The sequence below is a fragment of the Halichoeres trimaculatus genome, unplaced genomic scaffold (genome assembly GCF_033239565.1).
Source record: "Halichoeres trimaculatus isolate MK-OKI-2021-1 unplaced genomic scaffold, fHalTri1.1 fHalTri1_scaffold_19, whole genome shotgun sequence".
NCBI lineage: Eukaryota > Metazoa > Chordata > Actinopteri > Labriformes > Labridae > Halichoeres > Halichoeres trimaculatus.
This window is the reverse complement of record NW_027437197.1, coordinates 8372630-8394028: the sequence shown is the minus strand read 5'-3', so window position 1 is coordinate 8394028 and position 21399 is coordinate 8372630. Positions and strand designations below refer to the sequence as shown.

General features: G+C 40.4%; 2 protein-coding genes across 3 annotated transcripts; one reads left to right on the top strand and one right to left on the bottom strand.

Moving 5' to 3' along the window:
* The first annotated feature begins 2613 nt into the window (after positions 1–2613).
* ddx18 (DEAD (Asp-Glu-Ala-Asp) box polypeptide 18) lies at positions 2614–7611 on the top strand. The gene is made up of 14 exons (XM_074694487.1): positions 2614–2805; positions 3222–3410; positions 3500–3691; positions 4275–4410; positions 4551–4651; positions 4770–4969; positions 5085–5199; positions 5516–5655; positions 5759–5920; positions 6199–6351; positions 6503–6616; positions 6745–6801; positions 6940–7117; positions 7257–7611. Exons 1-14 carry the CDS (start codon positions 2697–2699, stop codon positions 7397–7399), a joined length of 1989 nt encoding a protein of 662 aa, XP_074550588.1. The 5' UTR covers positions 2614–2696; the 3' UTR covers positions 7400–7611.
* Positions 7612–7632: 21 nt separating this feature from the next.
* Positions 7633–21345, bottom strand: LOC141808116 (glycerol kinase-like). 2 transcript variants are annotated; one of them, XM_074694485.1, is made up of 20 exons: positions 21093–21345; positions 18621–18694; positions 17502–17608; positions 17227–17304; positions 15655–15734; positions 15364–15501; positions 15051–15160; positions 14903–14969; positions 13804–13839; positions 13446–13513; positions 13192–13234; positions 13027–13107; positions 12836–12914; positions 12598–12694; positions 12301–12385; positions 11861–11981; positions 11040–11183; positions 10870–10950; positions 10086–10160; positions 7633–9614 (listed from the first exon to the last, which is right to left on the bottom strand). In XM_074694485.1, the coding sequence occupies exons 1-19, from the start codon at positions 21144–21146 to the stop codon at positions 10087–10089; spliced, it is 1617 nt and encodes a 538-aa protein (XP_074550586.1). In that variant the 5' UTR covers positions 21147–21345; the 3' UTR covers positions 7633–9614; position 10086. The 2 variants fall into 2 exon arrangements, with proteins under 2 accessions (XP_074550586.1, XP_074550587.1); XM_074694486.1 differs by lacking the exon at positions 10086–10160.
* Positions 21346–21399: the final 54 nt, after the last annotated feature.

The following is a 21399-nucleotide window of genomic DNA, read 5'->3' as shown; positions in this document are numbered from 1 at the left end:
ACAAGCAGGAAAACACACAAAATCCACATTCAAAGCAAAATCAAAAGCAATCCCAGCAAAGTCAACATCCACAGCAATGAATAAATAGAAACGCACAATACACAGGCACTGCTTCAAGTAAGCAGAACGCGCGTCAGCCTGCAGCAGCCAGCAACAAGCATGAAATGATAAAAAAAGCCACATTTAAATCAAAATCAAAAGCATTCCCAGCAAAGTCAACATCCACAGCAATGAATGAATAAAAACGTACATTAAACACGCATTGTTTCAAATAGGCAGAGCGCGCGTCAGCCTATAAGGCCGCAAATGCAGCTCCAAACAACGCAGCGCAGCAGCCAGCAACAAGCAGGAAAACACACAAAATCCACATTCAAAGCAAAATCAAAGGTAATACCATCAAAATCAACATCCACAGCAATGAATGAATGAAAACGTACATTAAACACGCACTGATTTAAATAAGCAGAACGCGCATCAGCCTGCAAGGCCGCATACACAGCCAGCAACAAGCACTGCAGCAACCAGCAACAAGCAGGAAATGACAACCACATTTAAAGCAAAATCAAAAGCAACCCCAGCAAAGTAAACATCCACAGCAATGAATGAATAAATGAAGACCCCCATTAAAAACGCACTGCTTCAAATAAGCAGAGCGCGCGTCAGCCTACAAGGCCGCATACACAGCTTATTGCTTGTTGCAGCAACCAGTCCAGCAACAAGCAGGAAAACACACAAAATTCACATTCAAAGCAAAATTTAGAAGCAATCCCAGCAAAATCAACATCCACAGCAAAGAATAAATGAAAACGCACATAAAAAACACATTGCTTCAAATAAGCAGAGCGCGCGTCAGACTACAAGGACGCATACACAGCTTATTGCTTGTTGCAGCAACCAGTCCAGCAACAAGCAGGAAAACACACAATATTCACATTCAAAGCAAAATCAGAAGCAATCCCAGCAAAATCAACATCCTCAGCAAAGAATAAATGAAAACGCACATTAAACACACATTGCCTCAAATAAGTGTAGCGCGCCCTATGCGCCCTTTCAGGCCGCAACGGAGCAACCAGCAATACGCGGGAAAACACAGGGCTCAGCTAGCCTCACCAACACTGCGTTTACAACACACCACAAAAAAAGTAAATGTTTCCTACCATTAGCTGCGTTGGTTGCTCAGCCGCCTTCATTGCGCTATCAGGTTTAGTCCGGATGGGTTCCCGCAGCTCCGCTCTTGATCTCCGTTTCTGCCGACAGATGCAAGATGACACTCCAAACCCAGTCTCCAAGAGGAGAGAAGCTTGCCAGATGGAGAATGAGTCAGATCCACTTTACCTCTTGTTGCCACATGAATCCAAACGCACGGTGTCAGAAGCCGACTTGAAGTGAATTGGACCTCCACCTGTCAGATAATTCAAACCTTCTTTATCTGTTTTGGGCTTCATTTGTAGGTCGGCAAACAATTAAATGGCGCATTTCCGCCACCTGCTGGTGAGGAGTGTGAACCAGAATATCTAATTACACTGAAACTAAAAAAAAAACTTTTTTAGATACAACAATGTTTTTGTCTTTGTTTGTTTGTTGTTCCGTTTGTTTGAGGTGCTGAAACAAATTCTTGTAACATTTCTTGTCCGACTCTTCGAACCAGTTTCGGTAAATAACTTGGGAGAACTTCTGCCACGTCACTTGAGACACTCACCGGAAGTGACGAAACGAACATAAACGCGTTCGTGAAATATTTCTCGCCTACCTTCAAGACCAAGGTACGTTTTATCAGTCTGTTTCCTGGGTATAAAAGACACGAACAGAAACATTAAATCAAGTTGTTTTTCCGTTTTTTCGTTTTTGCAAAAAAATAAAAACAGGAAATGGCTTGTTTTTTGTTTTTGTATTTTGCGCAAAAGACTAAAAAACAAAAACAGCCCGTTTTTTGTTTTTACCGTTTTTACACACAAAAAATTATGATTCCACTCAGTATTTCATTTTGTTAGTGGGCGGGGCTTCGAAGCCCGACAGTGCTGTGCCCTTCACAATAAAACTCCTCTGGCAGGCTTGGAGAACCGGACTTTCAGTGAACTGCCTGCATTTATCCAAATCAACGCAAGAAGTGTACACAGTACAGGATTTACACGGAAGGTGTTTCGTGCCATAACGATGCCTTCAATCATCCCTAAATGTCCAAGTGATCCATACATGGATGATGATACTTAGATGATACTTCATTTTTTAAATCTTAAAAATAAATTTATAAAAATAAATATTTGTGTTCATCAGAGTCTCCAGATTTTCACGATGTTATCTTTTTTTCTGATAGCCCTCACGGTTGCCCCCATCGCTTCAGGAAATTTGGACCCTACTTTTGATTATGTATCTTCGTTGAAGCCCTTGAAGTCTAAAAAAAAATAAAAAACAATAATAAAAGACAAAATAAGCTATAAGCTTAATTATGAACATTACTTGTGTATTGGAAATCCAACATTTCAGATACTAAAATGTCAACACTCGTAAATAAAATTACTGTCAAGATTTCAAAGGTGATGTTTAAAATGTCTAGTAATTAATTTTCTGTTGACCAAATGCTTCTTAAAGCACGCCCGACCCGTGAACCTGCATTTTTACTCAGGCGGCGAAGCTTGCCACCCTGTGGGGTCCTGGTCGTCTCTCTCATACACACACGTGTGCTATCCGCTTTAGCCATGGCGGACCTACAGATGAAGCTTCTGCGTAAGAAAATCCAGAAAAGAAGTGACAAGAACAAAGAGAGAAAACTTTTAAAGACACAGAAAGAAGAGGAGGAGGAGACAGGTTTGTTTTCTATCTTAAATTCTCATTGTTTATTCATTTTTTTCCCTGTATATCTGAAACAATTACCTTAGCTAGCCGCTTTAGCTCATCAAAGCATGATCTTAATAAATTCACAATTATTTGTGCAGAGAGCAAATGTCAGAGACTATGCATATATAACCGTCTTTTGTTTTAAAAATGGGTATTTTTTATGTACATGTCTTCTCGGTTGTCGAGGTTTTTGTGGCTGTACAAATCGGCTTTATAAACAGATAGCTAGTTAGCCGTGTAGCATATCCATATGTAAAACTTAAGATATTGCGGCTAAAGTCCCAACCTAATTACTTTAAACAGAATTATTCATAAATATCATCAATATTTATTTACTCTTTCTGACTTATCAGAGTTAAAATGCCACTTGTATACGTGTCTTACAGTGAGCTTAAACGGGGTGGAGGAGGAGAGCTGTAAGGACACAGAAGCTGTTACCAAGACAGACAACAAACCCAAGAAAAAACAGAAGAAGCAGGCTGAGATACCGGTAGATGGGACCCCAGCAGAAGACACACCACTAAAAAAGAAGAAGAAAAAGAAGAGAAAACTTGCCGAAACCACTGAAACACCAGGTAACTGCTAGATGTTTCACCAAACATGGTTTGACCAAGTGTGGTTTTACTTTGGAATGGAAACGATGAATGTGCGACTTGTATTTCAGCTGAGAAAAAGGCCAAAAACACAACAGCAGAAGAAGATGAGGAGGAGGCAACAGCAGTAGCTGATGGGGAGGAAGAAGAGGTCACTGATAAACCAGAAGAGGCTGGGGAAGGAGAGGAGGAGGAGGAGGAGGAAGAAGAAGAAGAAAATGATGGAGATGAAGGGCTTCCTGAATTACCTTCTGGCTTGACAGGTACTAGTGATTTGGTCAACTGTTATTAAAATATTAAGAAATTCCACATGCAAAGAATTTGTCTAAGTGCAAAGAAAGGTTCATAGTTGAAAACTAGGGAACAAAAGCTAATAAGAAGTCTTTTATTAAGTTATCTTTACATAGTAAATTCATTGCTCTGTGCTGTATGAAGCAGGCAGGAGAATTCTATCTTTTACAAAATCCCATCTTTACTGTGATGATATGGAAACACAAATAGCTTTTGATAGATTTATCTGATTTTGGATATAAAACAGAAATAACACTGAAGATTAAAAAAAAAAAACTCAGTAGATTTGTTCTATTGTGTTGCCTTTATGTGTTGCCCTTTCACTGTCTCCATCATGATAAGGGTGTCAACTAAGGCATACAGTGAAACTTGTTGTTGTCTTTAAGGGGGTCAACAGTGATTCTCTTGACAGGATCAACGTCAAGGACATACTGCATTTCATACAATCAATTTTTCTTTTCATGCTGATTTCAGCCACCTTGAATCAACCTCATTTTCAGTAAAATGTATTCACTCTGTATTTTATGGTACTAATCTGGATACATTATCATTCAGGAGCCTTTGAGGACACATCATTTGCCTCTCTCGCTGGAATGGTGAGTGAGAGCACGCTGAAAGCAGTGAAGGACATGGGGTTTGAACACATGACTGAGATCCAGCATAAAAGTATTCGTCCGCTGCTCGAAGGAAGGTAAGTCTCAGATTCTCCGGATTTTGAGTTGCCTTTGTCTCTGAATATTTAGAAAAAATAAAAGTAGCTATCGTTTAAATCGTGTTTTAAATGGAAATGGAGCTTAAAACAACATTTCTGTTTCCTGTGTTTCTCTGTAGGGATGTTCTGGCCGCTGCCAAGACAGGAAGTGGTAAAACTTTGGCCTTCCTCATTCCATCTATAGAGCTCATCTATAAGCTCAAGTTCATGCCCAGGAATGGTAAGACCAACTGATTGAAACAGTTTTTGAGTTTGAAAAGACTGTAAAAATATTTCTTTTACATAAAGTAATCGTCTCTAAAAGGATTTTCTTCAGCTCTCATCCTCCTCTTCCTCAGGCACTGGTGTCGTGATCCTGTCACCCACACGTGAGTTGGCCATGCAGACATACGGTGTGATGAAAGAGCTGATGGCTCACCACGTGCACACCTTTGGTCTGATCATGGGAGGGAGCAACCGCTCAGCTGAGGCGCAAAGGCTTGCCAATGGAGTCAACATTCTGGTAGCCACACCTGGCCGTTTGCTGGACCACTTACAGGTGAGCATGGAGTTCGTCCTTGGATGTAGGGGAAACAAAAGTTATCTTGAAATAATTAATAAGTTTTGGTGTTTGAATCAGTAAAAATAAATGATCTGTTGTTTTGTGCTTCTAGAACACCCCTGGTTTCATGTTTAAGAACCTGCAGTGTCTAATCATTGATGAAGCTGATCGAATCCTGGAGGTGGGCTTTGAGGAGGAGCTAAAGCAGATAATAAAACTACTGCCCAGTACGTATCTGGTGTTCATATTCTCTCCATCCTTTCTGGTTATTAAGTATAGATCATTTGGTGTTCTCATCCTGGGATGTGAAGCAATAGAAACTACTCTTATAACACAGTTTTAATGCAAGAATCTGGTTTATTGCGTAGCTATTTTCCTTATGTTGAGGGATATGATGCATGTAAATGTACTCCAAAATATGCCCTCACAGCAAGTAGAATCATAGCATAGTTCTAACAGTAATTCAACACTCCATAACACATAAACTCTACCCTGGTTTCTTTATCCTCCTCAGTAATATTTTCCTGCTTTTGTCATCTCCAGAAAAGAGACAGACGATGTTGTTTTCAGCCACGCAGACGAGAAAGGTCGAGGACTTGGCCCGTATCTCCCTGAAGAAAGAGCCTCTGTACGTTGGCGTTGACGACAACAAGGACAAAGCCACTGTAGATGGCCTTGAGCAGGTCTGCTCCATTTCTGTGAAATCGGTGTTAAACTGAAAATATATCTGCTTCCCAAGTCCTTTGTTGACTGAACTTATATTACATGATCTGACTTTTGTCGCAGGGCTATGTGGTGTGTCCATCAGAGAAGCGCTTCCTGCTGCTTTTCACCTTCCTAAAGAAGAACCGTAAGAAGAAGCTGATGGTCTTCTTCTCTTCCTGCATGTCGGTGAAATTTCACTATGAGCTCCTGAACTACATCGACCTGCCTGTGATGGCAATCCATGTAAGGCAGCACACTTTAATCTGCTCTTTAAGTTGCTTTGCGAGGCCTCTTCAACCAGCAGCCACAAAATAATATGTAGATATAATAATATGAAAAATTCCCAACTCGAGATCAAGAGGAAAAGATCACTGCTTTTTTTAAACCAGGAATAAATGTGGTATCAGTTTCTCTAAAAGGTCCCTGGTTATGTAGAGGTTCCATGTTAACATAAGATGCTGCAGCCTGATTCTCAAAGCCAGGTTTTGTAAATTTTAAGCTCTTGTCATTCTGTTTTCCAGGGTAAGCAGAAGCAGACCAAACGTACCACAACGTTCTTCCAGTTCTGCAACGCTGACTCTGGAATCCTGCTGTGCACTGATGTGGCAGCTCGAGGCCTTGACATCCCTGAGGTGGACTGGATCGTTCAGTACGACCCTCCAGATGATCCCAAGGTATCAACACGATACAACAAAATAACACTATAAATAAAACAGCAGATAAAGGGCTGAGTTAGCTGTAACACACTTGTTTATTTCTGCCTCTATCATGTTTGTGGTTTTTGGTTGAAATAATTTTCTAACATAGGATGATTTTTCTCCACAGGAGTACATCCACAGGGTGGGCAGAACAGCCAGAGGCATCAACGGCAGAGGCCACGCGCTCCTCATCCTCCGCCCAGAGGAGCTCGGCTTCCTCCGCTTTCTCAAACAGGCCAAGGTGAGAATTTGAAACAAAACCAACTGCTTTACTTTGTCTTGCCTTTATGGCGCATGAAACCCTTGGTTATTTTGATCTTTTTTCAGTATTTTTGGCCTCTGTTTACACTACTACTCCATGTGTTTCAGGTCCCGTTGAGCGAGTTTGAATTTTCCTGGAGTAAAATCTCTGATATCCAGTCCCAGGTAGGAAATTCAACACACTTCCTTTTCTTTTTGATGCGATCAAACATCAAGTTTAGATGTCATTATTAAAGTTCTATAAATGGAAAGATGAATTTGAGGTTTCTTTAGTTAAATTTCCACCTGTTTCTTGTTCCTCAGCTGGAGAAACTGATCGAGAAGAACTACTATCTTCACAAGTCAGCCCAGGAAGCCTACAAGTCATACGTGAGGGCTTACGACTCTCATTCACTCAAACAGATCTACAGCGTCAACACCCTCAACCTCCCCATGGTGGCGCTGTCGTTCGGCTTCAAAGTTCCTCCATATGTTGATCTGAGTATCCTTTGCAGTGGTTTTATGATACTGTTGATTGAGTTAAATGCTGAATCTTGCTCCCTGTTCTGTCTTTCCCAATTTCACATGAATGTGTGTACATTTATCACAGCTATACTCCTTAACTGAACTCTTCCTTCCAGACGTTCACAGCAGTAAAGGTGGAAAGCTGCAGAAGCGAGGCGGTGGAGGTGGTTTTGGGTACCAGAAGTCAAACTTCAACAAATCTAAAATCTTCAAGCACGTCAACAAAGGAAAAGGCGACAAGAGACAGTTTTCCCGCTGAAAACCTTCAAAATAAAACTCCTTCTGGACTGATTTATCCTCAGCCTTTTTATAGAAGGGACACGTCACACCTCCTTCTGATGTTGTACAGACCCATTGTTGAGCCTATGAAACGCTGAGATGTTTTCTGTAAATGTAAAACAAATATTGCTCTGGACGTATTTACAATGAAAATTCTCCATTTTCTATATCCTGTTATTTTTTTCCAGACTGATTTATTAAATCTGTGTTAACATTCAATCCATGAAGTCTGTTTTTTGTTTTTCAGTCACTTGATGTACACAGTATGAGGTCACAATGCACTTAATTTATTACACATGTCTAATTCCATCACATTAATTACACCATCTGTACATTCCTGCAGAGCTTGGCAGCTCTTGACGTCAGCAAAAGGTCAAAAGTCACAGGAAAAAAAAAACTTGCTGGCATGCGAATGAGTTCAGGGATAATTGTATTTACACACTACATTCAAAATAATACAGTGACTAGATGTTCCTTTTCAATGACGGAAAACTGAATAAAAGAAACAGGTTTTGGCTCAGCTCTAAATTCATGTGCAAGAATGTTAAAAATTAAGGAACTATCAACTTAAATTTTAACGTGTGGGCTTTATTCTTCAACTTGTGGTCTAAATGACTCACGAATGCAGGGGGTTGTTGTCTGAAACTGCTGCTGAGGTGTGCCCATGTTTACATTTTCTGCAGCAAAGATCCTGTGATATATTTGACTCTTAGGGTGCATCAGAAAGAGTTTTCTTGTCAAAAACAGAACATGTGAAGAGTTTCGTCCATCGGGGGGAAACCAAAATCAACACAAACCAAAAGTTTCATGAGCTTCAAGTCACTAGGTTCTCTTATCATGAACACTGTTGGTTTTACACCAACCATTTAAAAATAATTAAAAGCCAAACGAAAACAAGTAACTGGATCAAACATTAAACAGGGGTCATTACACAGACACAAAAAACAGTAACGATAACAGATAAAACCTCCACTTAGTGTTTCAAAAACCTGCAAGAGGGATTGGGATACTTTTGATCAAGAAAAGGAGAATGGATAATGATTGAGGCTGGATAACAGGACAAAAAGTACAAGAGAAGTAAAAACAATACATGGATTTTTCCTGATGAAAGATTTACCCAAATACCAATAAAGTATTTGATTTAAGTTTCTTTAAAGATGGTTGAGTCTGTGTAGGTTTTGGTGCCCCCCTGTGGACATAGTATAGACTGTGAAGTCCCTTTAGAGCATTTAAAAATATATAGATTTGGTAATCTTCAAAAAATATGTATCTGATCAGGTCCATCCTTTACTTTTTCTATCAAAAAAAAACTGTATCAAAGTGAAATGGTTCACGTGATCATGGCAGTGGCTGAAGCATTTTACTGGAGTAGATTTACATCTTTGGGGACTTATCCATTTGGATTCATATGTATTAAAATAAGGCCCAGTTAAAAAATACCTGTATTCCTTTTGATACTCGGTCTTGTTTAAAATAATGTTAAATTCCTTTTAAAAACAATCTGGTCTAAAACACTCCCCCTTTAAAAAAAAAGAAAGAAAAGAAAACGTGCACAGCTCTCATATCCATCCTCTTTGTTCACTGGATAAATTATAAAGTGCTCTTGAGAGCCTGCAGAGTGTCCACTCTGGATTAGTCTGAATCCAGGTTGAAAACATGTCATTTCATTCATCTCTTCTCCTCGATTTGAAATATTCACAGCTACACAAAAATGTTCAGTGGTTGATTATTTTGACCCAAATGTGTCGGTCTGATTCCTCTTCATTTCATCTTGTAAATCTCATAGTTAGAAGTAGAAATACCAACACTTTACAGTACAAGTGTTAAAAACAAAACATTGCAGTGTCCCTTTTTGTTACAGTGATGAGGTATAATAGTGCAATATCTTACTCATGACTATAAACACCTGGTTTTCTCTAGGCTTTACTGCACAGGAAGGTAAATTTGTAGTTTTCAGACGACGATGTAAGAACACTTCTCTCTTTGTGGAAAAAGGAAGACAGGAAAAGTTCCAAAGTTGTTTCTGGCACTTGAGGTTGAGGATTTCAGTGATGTTTCAGCAGCGTGATGCTTCTGTTTCCAGGCTTCACATCTACACTCATGCATCTCTCAGTTCCTTTCGCAGCCGTAAGCACCTTCTACTTTCCAAAGTAAACGTCCTGAGAAGGTGTTGTGCCACTGTTATTGCTGGTGATCTGTGAGGGGCAAAAAGAAAAACATTTGTTTTATTTAGGGCATTTTTTTCCTGTGCGCGTTTAAAGTCTGGAGGCAGAAGAGCCAGGCTCTGTGAGATGTTTAAGGTAGTCAAAAAGAAGCAAATATAAGACGTGCTGCACCATCGTGGAAAGCAATGTGAAACACTGTGTACCTCTGGTGCCTTTAAACAAGTCTTATGATTCAGGAACAGTCACAGAGGAACAGCAATATTTTGTGTTAAACAGAAACGTGCAAACAGAAGGTCAACCAACACAGAAGTGATGATTATTTTATCCAGATTTGAACAAAAGTTTTGTTTGAAGACTTGATCTATAGTAACTCAAATCTGTGTTGGTTGAAAACCTTCACCTCTTTGTGTTAGTGACGCTCAGTAACGTGACCATGCCAAACCTGTCAGAACACAAACAAGTTAGTGTCACACTTTGCATGCAGTGGCAGTAAACTAGGACCTTAGGGGTCTGCTCGAGTTGGAGGAGGAGTGATAGGGACTCCCCAGGGGGCGCCGTTCATCTTCTTTCCTAAACCTGTGATCGGTGAAAAAGAAGGAGGTTATCCAATATGGGTGACAGACTCCTGTGGTAATTAGGGGCCGTTTACACGACAACGGTTTTTGGGTGAAAGGTAAAAGTTTTGTTGCGTTTCAGCCTCGCGTTTACACGGAAACTGCGTTTTAGTCGATCTAAAACGCAAACTTTTTAAATAGGCCTTTTTAAACAGGTGATTTTTCTGAAACGCCGCTAACACTGTTGCCGTGTAAACTGTAAGCCGGCGGTTTCAGTGGAGACGCTGACGTCACACCCCGGTCCTCACGAGCGCACACAACAGGACAACGGCAGTTGTTACGATCGCCGCGAACTACCATTTAGTGCTTGTGCTGCTCAATATGCTGTATCGACCGACTGTCTTTCAACTAAATGTGCATCTGTTTCTCCACTTTTGTACTTAGTATTTCCAAATACACCAGATGACCGGCTCAACTCTACTTCGGTGGAGCTCTCCCAAAAGCGGCTTCTGGACAAGACAGTAATAGCGCCGACCATAGGCCTGGCATGCTTACTACAGCGTTTCAGTCCCTCGGCGTTTCCGTGGAAACGCAGACATTTTTCACTGCGTTTTCAGACGAAACGTTGTCGTGTAAACGGGGCCTTAATGTTCAGGAAATACAAACTATCAAACATGAATATAGAGTTTAAGTCAGAATGTGTTCAGAACTCTTCAGAATACAAAAAGTACCGTTGCAGTAGGGCTCCGTGGTCTCCCAGTTCATGGCTTTCTGGACGGCTTTCTTCCAGCGAGCAAAGCGGAATTCACTCTCTGTGAGGAGGAAAAACAACAAGAGAGGTCAACATCTGGATAAGGCAGCTAAACAATGCATCACAGGCTCCTCTGAGTCTTTCTCTCACCATCAGAGTTGATCTGAGGTTCGTATTTCTCTCTTGTGACGTGTGGGAGGTGACCAGCACTCAGGTCCCACACATGTACCCCTTCTGCTGCTCCTGCTGCCATGGCTGCACCCAGAGCTGTGGTTTCTGCCATAGTGGGTCTCACTGGAGCAACATCAGACAGGTGCACACATGAGAGAAACATCAACAAGGGATAATGCTCAAAAAATGCCTACAATCCCAGGTCTCCTCTTGTTAATTATCCAGTTTTAGTAAAATCAAATTAAGCTTTTTCTTATAAGAAATCTCTTTATTTCTGGGATTTATTTGCCCACCGAGAATCTGAAAAAGCTTCTAAAACAGAGTCCATGAGCTGATCTCCTCTGGTGTGAATGCAGATGGACTTTGTAATATTTACTTTGTCTTTCCTATTGATGTACAACCTGTGGAGATACACTAACGTAAACATTAGGGAGTCTGCTCAATCCAGATTCATGTCAGAGTTCATGCGTCTGTTTGCTTTTAGAAATGGAGCAAAGGTGAAACAGAGAGTTCAACGTGTGTGAATCCCAGGTTCAGTGTCACTGATGACTTATTCCTTCCCAAAAGACTTTCAAAGCTGGCGTTAAAGGCTGTTCTGCTGTACAGAGCTTATTAAGTGATGCACTTTTGCGACAGTAAAAACAACTTCCATGAGTCAGTCAAAACCAAGGCTGCTAACATGTTTTGTTTCATTTAATCTACATCCATAATCCTTCCCTCACCTTTCATTAAAAAGAGATAAAAGCATTTATTTGTATGTTTACAAGTGAGCATGTTTGAGCACAAAGGTGTTTCCTTACCTACGGGCATGCAGAGGATGTCGGCCTGCAGCTGCATCAGTAGTCTGTTGGTCGTCATACCTCCATCCACCTGCAGCTGAGTCAGATGAATGCCACTATCCTGGTTCATCGCATCCAGGATCTGTGGGACACAAGGTGACTCAGTCAATACCAAAACAATTTTCAAAAAAATTTTCAAAAAGTGTTGTTTCAGTACACTGGTTCTCAAGTGAAATGTTTGCAAAGGATAAACAAAAAAGCCTTTAAACTTTTGTCAGGTGTTGAGGATTTTAGTGCTCAGGGTTGAAGGAGATGAGATTGGGCCTAGCTCAGTAGAAACCAGTCTGACATGGTCTCACTAGACAGGTGCTCTTGTTGTGCCTGACTCAACAACAAACAGAAGAAGAGACCCTACAGTTAACTACAGTATAGCGAGGAAGTACATTGCAAATATTGCTCACCTCTCTGGTCTGAAAACAAACGGCCTCCAGCGCCGCAAAAGCCAAGTGGTTCCTGTTTGTGAACTGAGTGAGGCCACAGATAATGCTACGAAACAAAACAAACAGAATTAATAAAGAACAAACAACACTGTTCCTGATGTATTTTCTTACTTTCACTTTACTAACATGTTGTGAAACCAAGTATGAATCCCACAATAAAACATCAGTGCTTCTATAAACTGTCCTTCCTTTTGTCCTCTTTTTAGGGTCAAACCTAAGATGACAGTTAAGATGTGTTTGAACAGCTGACTGTCTCACCCTCTTGCACTGGGCTCCCAGTATGGAGCATAGAGTCCGGAGAAGGCCGGCACAAAGTAACAGCCGTAAGACGAGCCTGCTGCAGCTGCTAGAGTCTCTGAAAGAAGACAGAGAGGAAAGATACTGTTATAACTTTATTACAACAGTTAAAACTTTTTCAGTCCACAACTGTGACTATATCTTTTTAGAAATCAGTAATAGTTGAGTGCAATGTGCTGAGGTGCTATAGTTAATGTACCGATCTCTGAGGAGGACTTCACAATCCCCATGTTGTCCTTCAGCCACCGTACCACAGCCCCCGCGATAGCAACTGAACCCTGAGAGGAAGCAAAGCAAGAGGTCTGAATCCCAGTAGAGCGCCACAAGCAAACTGGAGTGAAAGATATGATATTAATGTGGATGAGAAGGACAAAGAAAAGCTCTGAATACCTCCAGTGCATAGCAGGCAGGCTCGTCTTTCCCCATTTTGTAGGCGACGGTGGTCAGCAGGCCGTGATCTGACATCACAGGCTGATACAGACAGAAGAAAATTGTTGTAAGGACACTGAGAAACCTGAACTGAAGGCATCAGTGGGATCTGAAATGTTTTCATACCTTTTTTCCTGTGTTCTTGAGCAGAAAGCAACCTGTCCCATACCTTCAGAACAAAAGTACAAAAGCTTAAGGGCTTAGAATGATCAAATCTTGAGGATAAAGTTTAATTTAAGGTAATAAAGTACGAGTTTGGGATTTTTTCTCTCTTTCTTTTTAAATCTGATAATAGTAGATAAGCGCCTTTGCAGCAAGAGGTAGTAAAAAAATGCTTTTATTACTGCTGCAAAGATGTAAAATAAAAACAGATTGCTCACGTGTTTTTAGCCTGGCCCTCCTTTAGGCACATCTGACCAACCAGAGCCGCAGACTGATCACCAAGACACTGATGGAGGAGAGGTCAGAGTTAAACGTTGTCAGCATCACACAAAGTTTAAAGTGCCAAACTGTAACATGAACTATCACAGGAAACAAAATCAAGGATCACTTTAGAGCCAACATGCATTTATATACTGGGAAAATATCTTTGGCCTGGTAATGCTGAGCCCAGGCAAAGTATCAAACAGCTCTGATAAATAATCTGTCACTTAAATGTCAAAAGGAAAGTCACATGAAACACACACCATGGTGCAAGGATGGGTTTAACTTTGTTACATAACACCAGCTCATCCTTACCCCAGAGATCGGCACTCCTGCAAGTGAGCCAGCTTTCTGTGAGGAGAGGGAAACAGAAACACACACACACACGTGTTTAGAGTTTGTATAAATGACTGAACAGTTACACTCCAGGTTTTTTTTTTTTTTTACAAAACATACAGCTCAAGCCTGAAGTCTACACTAAAACTCAAATATAAAACGCTTTTAGCGCTTTACATGGCAAAATTACAACACACACACAAAAAGAATTAAATCACAACAAAATGACTGAAAATAAACTAAAAAATAAAACTAATTTTGAAAATTTGCTGCAGTTTATGATACATTTTTCTTGACAAAAAGACAGTTTACAACGCCTACTCTCAAAGATAAAACCAAAATACGCCCAATAAAACATTAAAAACAAATAATGCTGCCATGCTGCCATGCTGCCATGCTGTTTTCCTCTTAACCGCAGGGCAAAGTGCATGTCACATAAAACAAGGTTTAACCAGCCAGAGCAAGCAAGCATTACAAAACAAATGTGTTCCTGGGCATGAGTATCCACGACAATAACACACAGGAGGGACAGGCTCACATCAGAGCACTAACATGCTGAAAACATTTAATCAGATAAAATGTGAGCTCATGCACTAAATAAGGATCTTATTAGGCCATTAATCACAGATGAGATCATGATATTCACTGTGTATCGTCCTGCCTTTGTTAGCCCTGAAATCTGTTGTTTTCAGCTTTATGAAATCAACTTTATCAACAACAACACTGCCTTATTGTCGCAGAAAACTTTTCAAAATATACATGAAAATAAGGAGGACCAAAAGATTTGGTGAGGAACGCACACACAAAAACTAGACTAACAAGAGTGAGCTGTAAATCTTTCACCTCTTACCATCAGCTGTTCTGATGAATCCCTCTGTCTCTATCTTATCCAGTTTTATGATCTTTGTGGAGATTGGAATATCTAATGAGCCCATTTATGGGAGTATTTTATGACTTTAGTTGAACCTTTATCTACATAGATTGACAAAATCCCTTCAGTTTGTTGACTGACCACAGTCAGGTCCTTTTAGTTTATCTTATAATGCAAACAGTACGACTGAGTCACAGAGCAGCTTACCACGAAGCCGTATATTTCAGAGGAGCTTCTGACTTTAGGAAGGATTTCCATCGGGACGTCAAAGTACCTGCAAGCAGATTTATACTATGAAATTTTTGTATAGCCTGGATTTGTAAACAATCAACAAACTTCTGATGTGTTTGTTTACCTGCAGAGTTCAGGATCCCAGTTCATGGTGTGAATGTTAAAGAGCATGGTGCGACTGGCGTTTGAGGCGTCTGTGCAGTGGATTCCGCCTTTCCTGCCCCCTGTTAGACACTGAGGAACAACACCAAACACAGTGAGCATCAGATGGAGAAAATGTGCAAGATTCGGTGACAAAGGAATTTTCTTAAGCAATGAGCCTTTTTTCTGCAGCCATAAACAATCTCAAGAGAGTTATGTTCAGTCTTATTTGATTTCTTATTCTACGACACATCTCCACCTAAGTCTAAGCTGAATATGCACAGTTGCTGTCTTACCCAGATGATCCAGGAGTCCACGGTGCCAAACATGGCACGTTCGCTCATCACTGCCTGCTGCACTTCGTCCACGTTGTCCAGCAGCCATCGCAGCTTCACTGCGCTGAAGTATGTACTGATGGGAAGGCCTGTTTTGTGCTAAAGAGAGAAAAAAAAATAAAAAATAAAATGAAAAATGGATTTCTGTTGTTGTATTGGTGATGCCTCTATGGGTTGACCTACTGAAAGGAGTCCAGCATCAGATTATGAACTAACATCTAAAAGCTTAAAGGAGATCATCACATCTCTCACCTTGAGGTGGTTCTTGTTCTTGCCCGGAGCTTTGTTGATGAGCCGCTCGACGGTGGACTGTGTGCGTAGGTCCAACCAAACTGCAAAAAAAGAAGAAAGACCCCAAATTCAGACACAGAAGATGCAGAACTAGAACATCTGAACTCTGAGAAATTCTGATGATTATCAAGCTGTTATATGGATCTGTGGCGTTTCAGGCTTGTCATCATTTTAATGAGCTGTGATGCATTATCACACAAAATATTCAACAGAAGAGAAAAATGGACTGAATATAAGAGTGCCACTTTAGCAACATATACATTTTACTGTGTTTTTTTCAGACTCTGATTTTTGTATCAGAGTAATGCAGTTAAGTGAGACCACAGCTGCATCTGCTGGCACACAATGCACCCTGGTACATGTAGGCACGGCTCTAACAGCTGCAAAGGGAAACAGTTCAGGCGCTGTGGCAGCACTAAAGGATGCAGAGAATGGGAAGAATGAGCGAAAAGAAGACAAAGAAGTGCAGTCCTTGGCCTGAATACACTTTGAAAAAATGATATGTAGATACTTGTGATGACAAACAATGTTACACTTGTATTTCTAACACCACTATGACTTCTTCATATGGCACCATAACAGTGGAACCACTTAGACTCATCATCACACATGTGAGACATTCATTTTGAAGGTGAGAAGTTAACAGGGTAGGAAATATAGCAGCTAGAATAGACATTAAGAAGGATATTCCATCTTTTTTCTAAATTAAGAAATACTTCCATCAACAATTAAGAAGCAAAAGCCTGAGCTTAACCTGAAATAGACACTAAAGCTTGCAGACTTATCTAAAGTAGTAGCAGTTTCTGTGAAACTACATTTTGTCCATCCACACCACAAATACACTATGTGTATAATAACTTCAAGGGGCAGCAGATAGTGAGTCTAAAATAAAAAACCTGCCTCAAAAGAATCATTTAAAAGAGTTTAAAGTTTGTGTTTTTAAACATGGTTCACTTGCACTACAACTGCTGGCACTCTTGTCTCTTCAGAAGCTCCTACGCACAGCAGTTAGCTCACAACCCACCCCCGACACATCACTCACATTCCTTTAGAATAGCAGCCAATGGGCAGAGAAACCAGCCTTTCAGGCTGAACCCAAAGACCTCGGAGGGGGGTATGAATGAGAGTCTCTCTGTGTTGTAATATTAGCAGCACACACATTAAGCCTTTAGTGGGCAGCAGCCGGCAGCTCCATGTGCTCAGCTCCTATCTTGATTCACACTCACATGTGGTGGGATGATGGGAGGTGGGGCAGGGACCAGCATGACACTGGACACCACAGTTACATCTGATGCAAGATTGTCACACACTGCTCCATTTCCAGGGTAACGCAACCCCCTGGTTGCTCAATAAATGATCCAACAGCTCAGTAATGTGTTCATTAAAAGTCTTGTACCTCCCAAGAAGTTTGAGCAGAATCTTTACTGAACCACCACAAGGTGAATAAGGTGTTTTCAAGCCTGTAACTTTTTTTCATCTTTTTTATTTTTAACACTTTTGCAGTCAAAATAACAAAATGTACACAATACTCACCAATCGCGTTGTACAGAGGCTCTCCGGTCTCTTTGTCCCAAACCAGGGTTGTCTCTCTCTGATTGGTCACTCCCAGCGCTAAGAAAACAACAACATTAACATCAACAAAGCCCCTAACTACTCCGACTGCTTTCTCTTCAGGGTGTGGTTAACAGACAGTTTTGGTGCTCTCACAGGGACATATGTAGGCGGGCCATAAACAACCTGCCTAGTTAGGCAGGGTGAGCAGGACTCCCCTGAGGTCATCACCAGTGCTCTCACGGACACTTCCTCACCTTTTATGTTGGAGATGTCGATGTTGAGCTGACACAGCTTCTCACAGGTCCTCTCCATGCACTCGTACACAGACTGCATGATCTCTTTGGGGTCTTCCTCCACCCAGCTGAAGAAACAAACTCAGAAATGTAAACATAACAGAGCCTGCATGTGTGCCCAGTCAGAAAATGACACGTAGATGCAGCACTTGTACTTGAATTTACTTGTTTATCTTATCATTCTGAGTTATGAAAATGGTGTAGAGCTGCTCTGATTGTGAGAATCAGGGTTTATTTCAATCCCTGGAGTCATTCCTGCTTTTGAAATGTCACTGGAAGATGTCTTACAGTTGGTGTATTACTGATCTTTCTCAGAGATAATGTTATTCTTCCACACTGCTGACATTTTCTTCCATGTTTGACCTTAAAATTTACTTTTACTGTCTCTTGTATGAATCAGCAGATAGGTCTAAACACTTTCTACCATTAAAATGATGTGATAAAGATAAGTCCCCAACAATAGTGGCATGTTATTATACAAAAAACGCTTTCACCTGAGCCAATTTATGAGAGTAATTTTACTTCTTGTGTGTCTAAGATTATACTCATACAGCTCTTGAAGATGTAGATTGAGTTGTATTCAATAACTCCTGAATTTGTAACAGGCCAGCTTTTTTTAAGTGTGAATAAAAAAAGCTGGAACATAGACTCAATCATGTTTTACACATGAAATAAAATAAGAAATTAATCTTTATTGTGGACCTAGAAACACCCAAAGGAGCAAAGTCCTGGCAGCCACATTTTGAACTTTATGATGTGCTGGATCAAAGCAATAATTACAGTTCTGCTGGTTGATGTTATTTCAAGTTTACTGATAAAAAATACTCTACAACTGTGTAAATTTTTCTCAAAATTTCAAACATTTGTTCTAGTCAAGTATGTGATGACTGCGCTCAAAAAAATGAAATAGCAGAACTGTGGCACTTTACCCTAGTGTCTGCTAGTTGCACTCATGTCATTCTATTAGGCATTAAAACAGCACTTTCATATTCTGTCGAGTCAGTTCCCAATAAAACAACTCAGATGTTATTTTTGGTTTAAAAAAAAAACAGGTTAATGGTTGCATGTTGCAGCACTCACCCTTCCTTTGGGAAGCTCTGGTTGATCTCCACTTGGTGCTTGCTGATGAGCTCAGCTGTTTTTGCGTTGAACACCTGTGGAGAAATTTCAGTCACTGGAGTCAGAGTTTGGGATTTAAAAAAGGATTCAAAATGGTTATAGGAGGAATAGCAAAAGAAAACAAGACAGAAGCAGAGGTAGAAACTGTAGTAATCTATCAGATACTCTGAATCAAAGGTGGAGGATCGTGTTTAAAAATGATAATAATTTGTATTGTGATGTCATTTTGGGAAAAGAGGGAGACGTGTGTGAACAAACACATCTGCCGAAAAAGAAGCAGCATCACCAGCTTCAAATTGCTTAAAATACAAGTGTGTACAAGCAGAAATTAGATTTTGCCTGTTGTCTCGCTCAACTTTTATGTTTATATTTTCCAAAATAAGTTCTTGTTCATAGAGGAGGAAGATTTAATACGGGGCAGATATTAACCTGGAGCCATGTCAGCACTTCCTCTAATAAGCTAATAGGATAAAGCTTCACCAGCCTTTGAATGACCCCACAGACCTTCAGTTTACCTGTAAACATTCAAAACTAGGAGGAAACATCAACTTAGGGGATCATTCAACATAAGCAGTTTTAAGCAACCCCAGCAAAACCAAGATCTCTCTTCACTTTCTAAGCTTCACACTGCGTCACACACTGAACCCTCTGACACTAAAACCAGAGAGGTAACATTCAGCCGAAGTCAAATAGTTGAACAGGAGATGGGAACATCCTCTCTGCTAATAAAAGGACACAAGGCATCTTGTGACTGAAATCATAAAATAGGGCGTGTGATGTCAGAAAAGGACCAAAAAGTTACCACACATGACCCAAGACTGTCTGACAACATAACTCTGTCTGCAGAATATTGACCACAACAAGTTGAATCACCACATTTCTCAGTAACTAGGATTGCAACTTTGACCCCAACAGGTTATCAAGAATGTGAATCAGTCATGTTCAAAGGCGCCCAGCTGTAAGTCTATGAAGAAGGTTTCCGTCATCTTCAACTTTGACAAACTGCATGTTCTCCTTTTTTTCTTATCAGAGCACAGGGATGACCCATAAAGACAACCAAATATGTTAAAGTTTAACTCGACTCTTCTCTGTCTAGACTCAAAAGCCCTTGCACCTACATTTAGTAAAGACCTCACAAAAGGTTCAAGGCGAGTTAATCAGACAGGTTCAGGAAGCAGTGTTATGGTACCTGTTTGCTGTGGACAATCATAGCTTTTCACAAATGGATGAAAATATATTCAGACAGGTTGGAAAATCAATATTGTTTTTTATTTGAATTGATTATTAATGAAACAGTCAGTTTGACCACTAGAACACTGTGGATGTTTGAAATGATCCATCACAAACTCAATGCCTTTTGAGTGTGTCTTCTATAGTCTGAAAAAATATGTCAAACTTCATCAAATTTGTTAGCAAGATGTAACCTGGCAACAAATATCTTTTCACTCAATTCTTTGAAAATCCAAGCACAAGCTGAACTCCGAACCTCTGCCTTCTATGCCAAATTTGCATCTTCCGGCTGACCTACTTGAGGGAACCTAATTCTAAGACAATGGATCTCTAAACAAGACTCAATTAGCTCAACAAAAACAAACAGCCAATGGAAAGTGAGGGAAGAGATCACTTTGAAACTAAAAACAGGTTAAACTAGACAACAGATGGGACATTACTATGAGATGAATCTTGTTGCTGGTTAGCTGAACTTAAAGAAACAGAGGAGTGTGTCAAATATGAGGTGCACTTCACAACACTGAGCTAGTACAAGAGTTATTTCACAAAAGTGATTGTCATCCCGTGTCCAACCCCAAATTGATCAGTGATAAAATACTTACATGAGTGATGATTCATAAACTATAATCAATAATTGACAGCCAACACACACAAAAAAGATAAAGAGATATAACTAACCTTTTCCTTATGGGGGAAAAACATTCTTTCTTAACTAATGACCTTTTGTTTACCAGAGTTTAGAACTACCGTGCCGCATTGATTAATGGCACTCTCGACAGTTGAGATTGATTAACCGATCAGCACTGTAAAGGTATCAAAGTCACTGTGTATTTCGGAAAATAATACCAATAACTGAATGTAAATTTCTGAATTCAAACGAGCATAAGTACTGTTAATTGGAGATTAATGCAAAAATAAACCATGTTGTAGTAAAACGTATGCCAATAGGATGGAGCAACATTTTGAGAGAACAAAATGACTGCTTCCTGCTAAAGTAGACTGACAGTTAGTACCAACAGGAATTTTCATCATGCAGCATTTGTTCAAAATTCATCAATTTCATTTTAAGCTAATCTTTCTGGCAGTTTCAGGACTTATCTAATTATTAGCTTTTTGAGCAATTAACCGCTAAGACGTGATGAAGTTTCGTGTCTTTACGTCTGCGCGAGGTGAACATTCCTACGACTGTTCCACGTCACTCACCAGGAACCTCGTTGAGCTCGTGCCCTGATCAATAGCAGCGACCAGCGGATCCATCCTCGAGCTTTTTCTCCCTTCGCTTCGTCAAAGAAAATCGGAAAAAGACGCAGAACACTTCCAGCCTTTGCCTCCGAGACTGACCCGGATCCCAAACACGAGAATTTTGTTTTTTTCCCTCTTCAATCCCAGCCAAGTCTCCTCGTGAGGGGGTAGGTCGTAAGGGCAGACATGGGGTGGATCGACCGCGGAGCATGAAGGAGGATGAACCGGAACCGGCCAGGCCACTGCTGACGCGATGATTGGCTGCCGG

Bases quoted from the DNA above. Each gene is read 5' to 3' on its own strand.
- ddx18 (XM_074694487.1), top strand. From the start codon at position 2,697: ATGGCGGACCTACAGATGAAGCTTCTGCGTAAGAAAATCCAGAAAAGA. The intron at 2,806-3,221 runs GTTTGTTTTCTA...CGTGTCTTACAG, and splicing joins AGAAGAGGAGGAGGAGACAG to TGAGCTTAAACGGGGTGGAG. The intron at 3,411-3,499 runs GTAACTGCTAGA...CTTGTATTTCAG, and splicing joins CGAAACCACTGAAACACCAG to CTGAGAAAAAGGCCAAAAAC.
- LOC141808116 (XM_074694485.1), bottom strand. From the start codon at position 21,146: ATGGATCCGCTGGTCGCTGCTATTGATCAGGGCACGAGCTCAACGAGG. The intron at 18,695-21,092 runs GTGAGTGACGTG...ATTTCTCCACAG, and splicing joins CGAGCTCAACGAGGTTCCTG to GTGTTCAACGCAAAAACAGC. The intron at 17,305-17,501 runs GTGAGGAAGTGT...TTGTTTTCTTAG, and splicing joins CGACATCTCCAACATAAAAG to CGCTGGGAGTGACCAATCAG.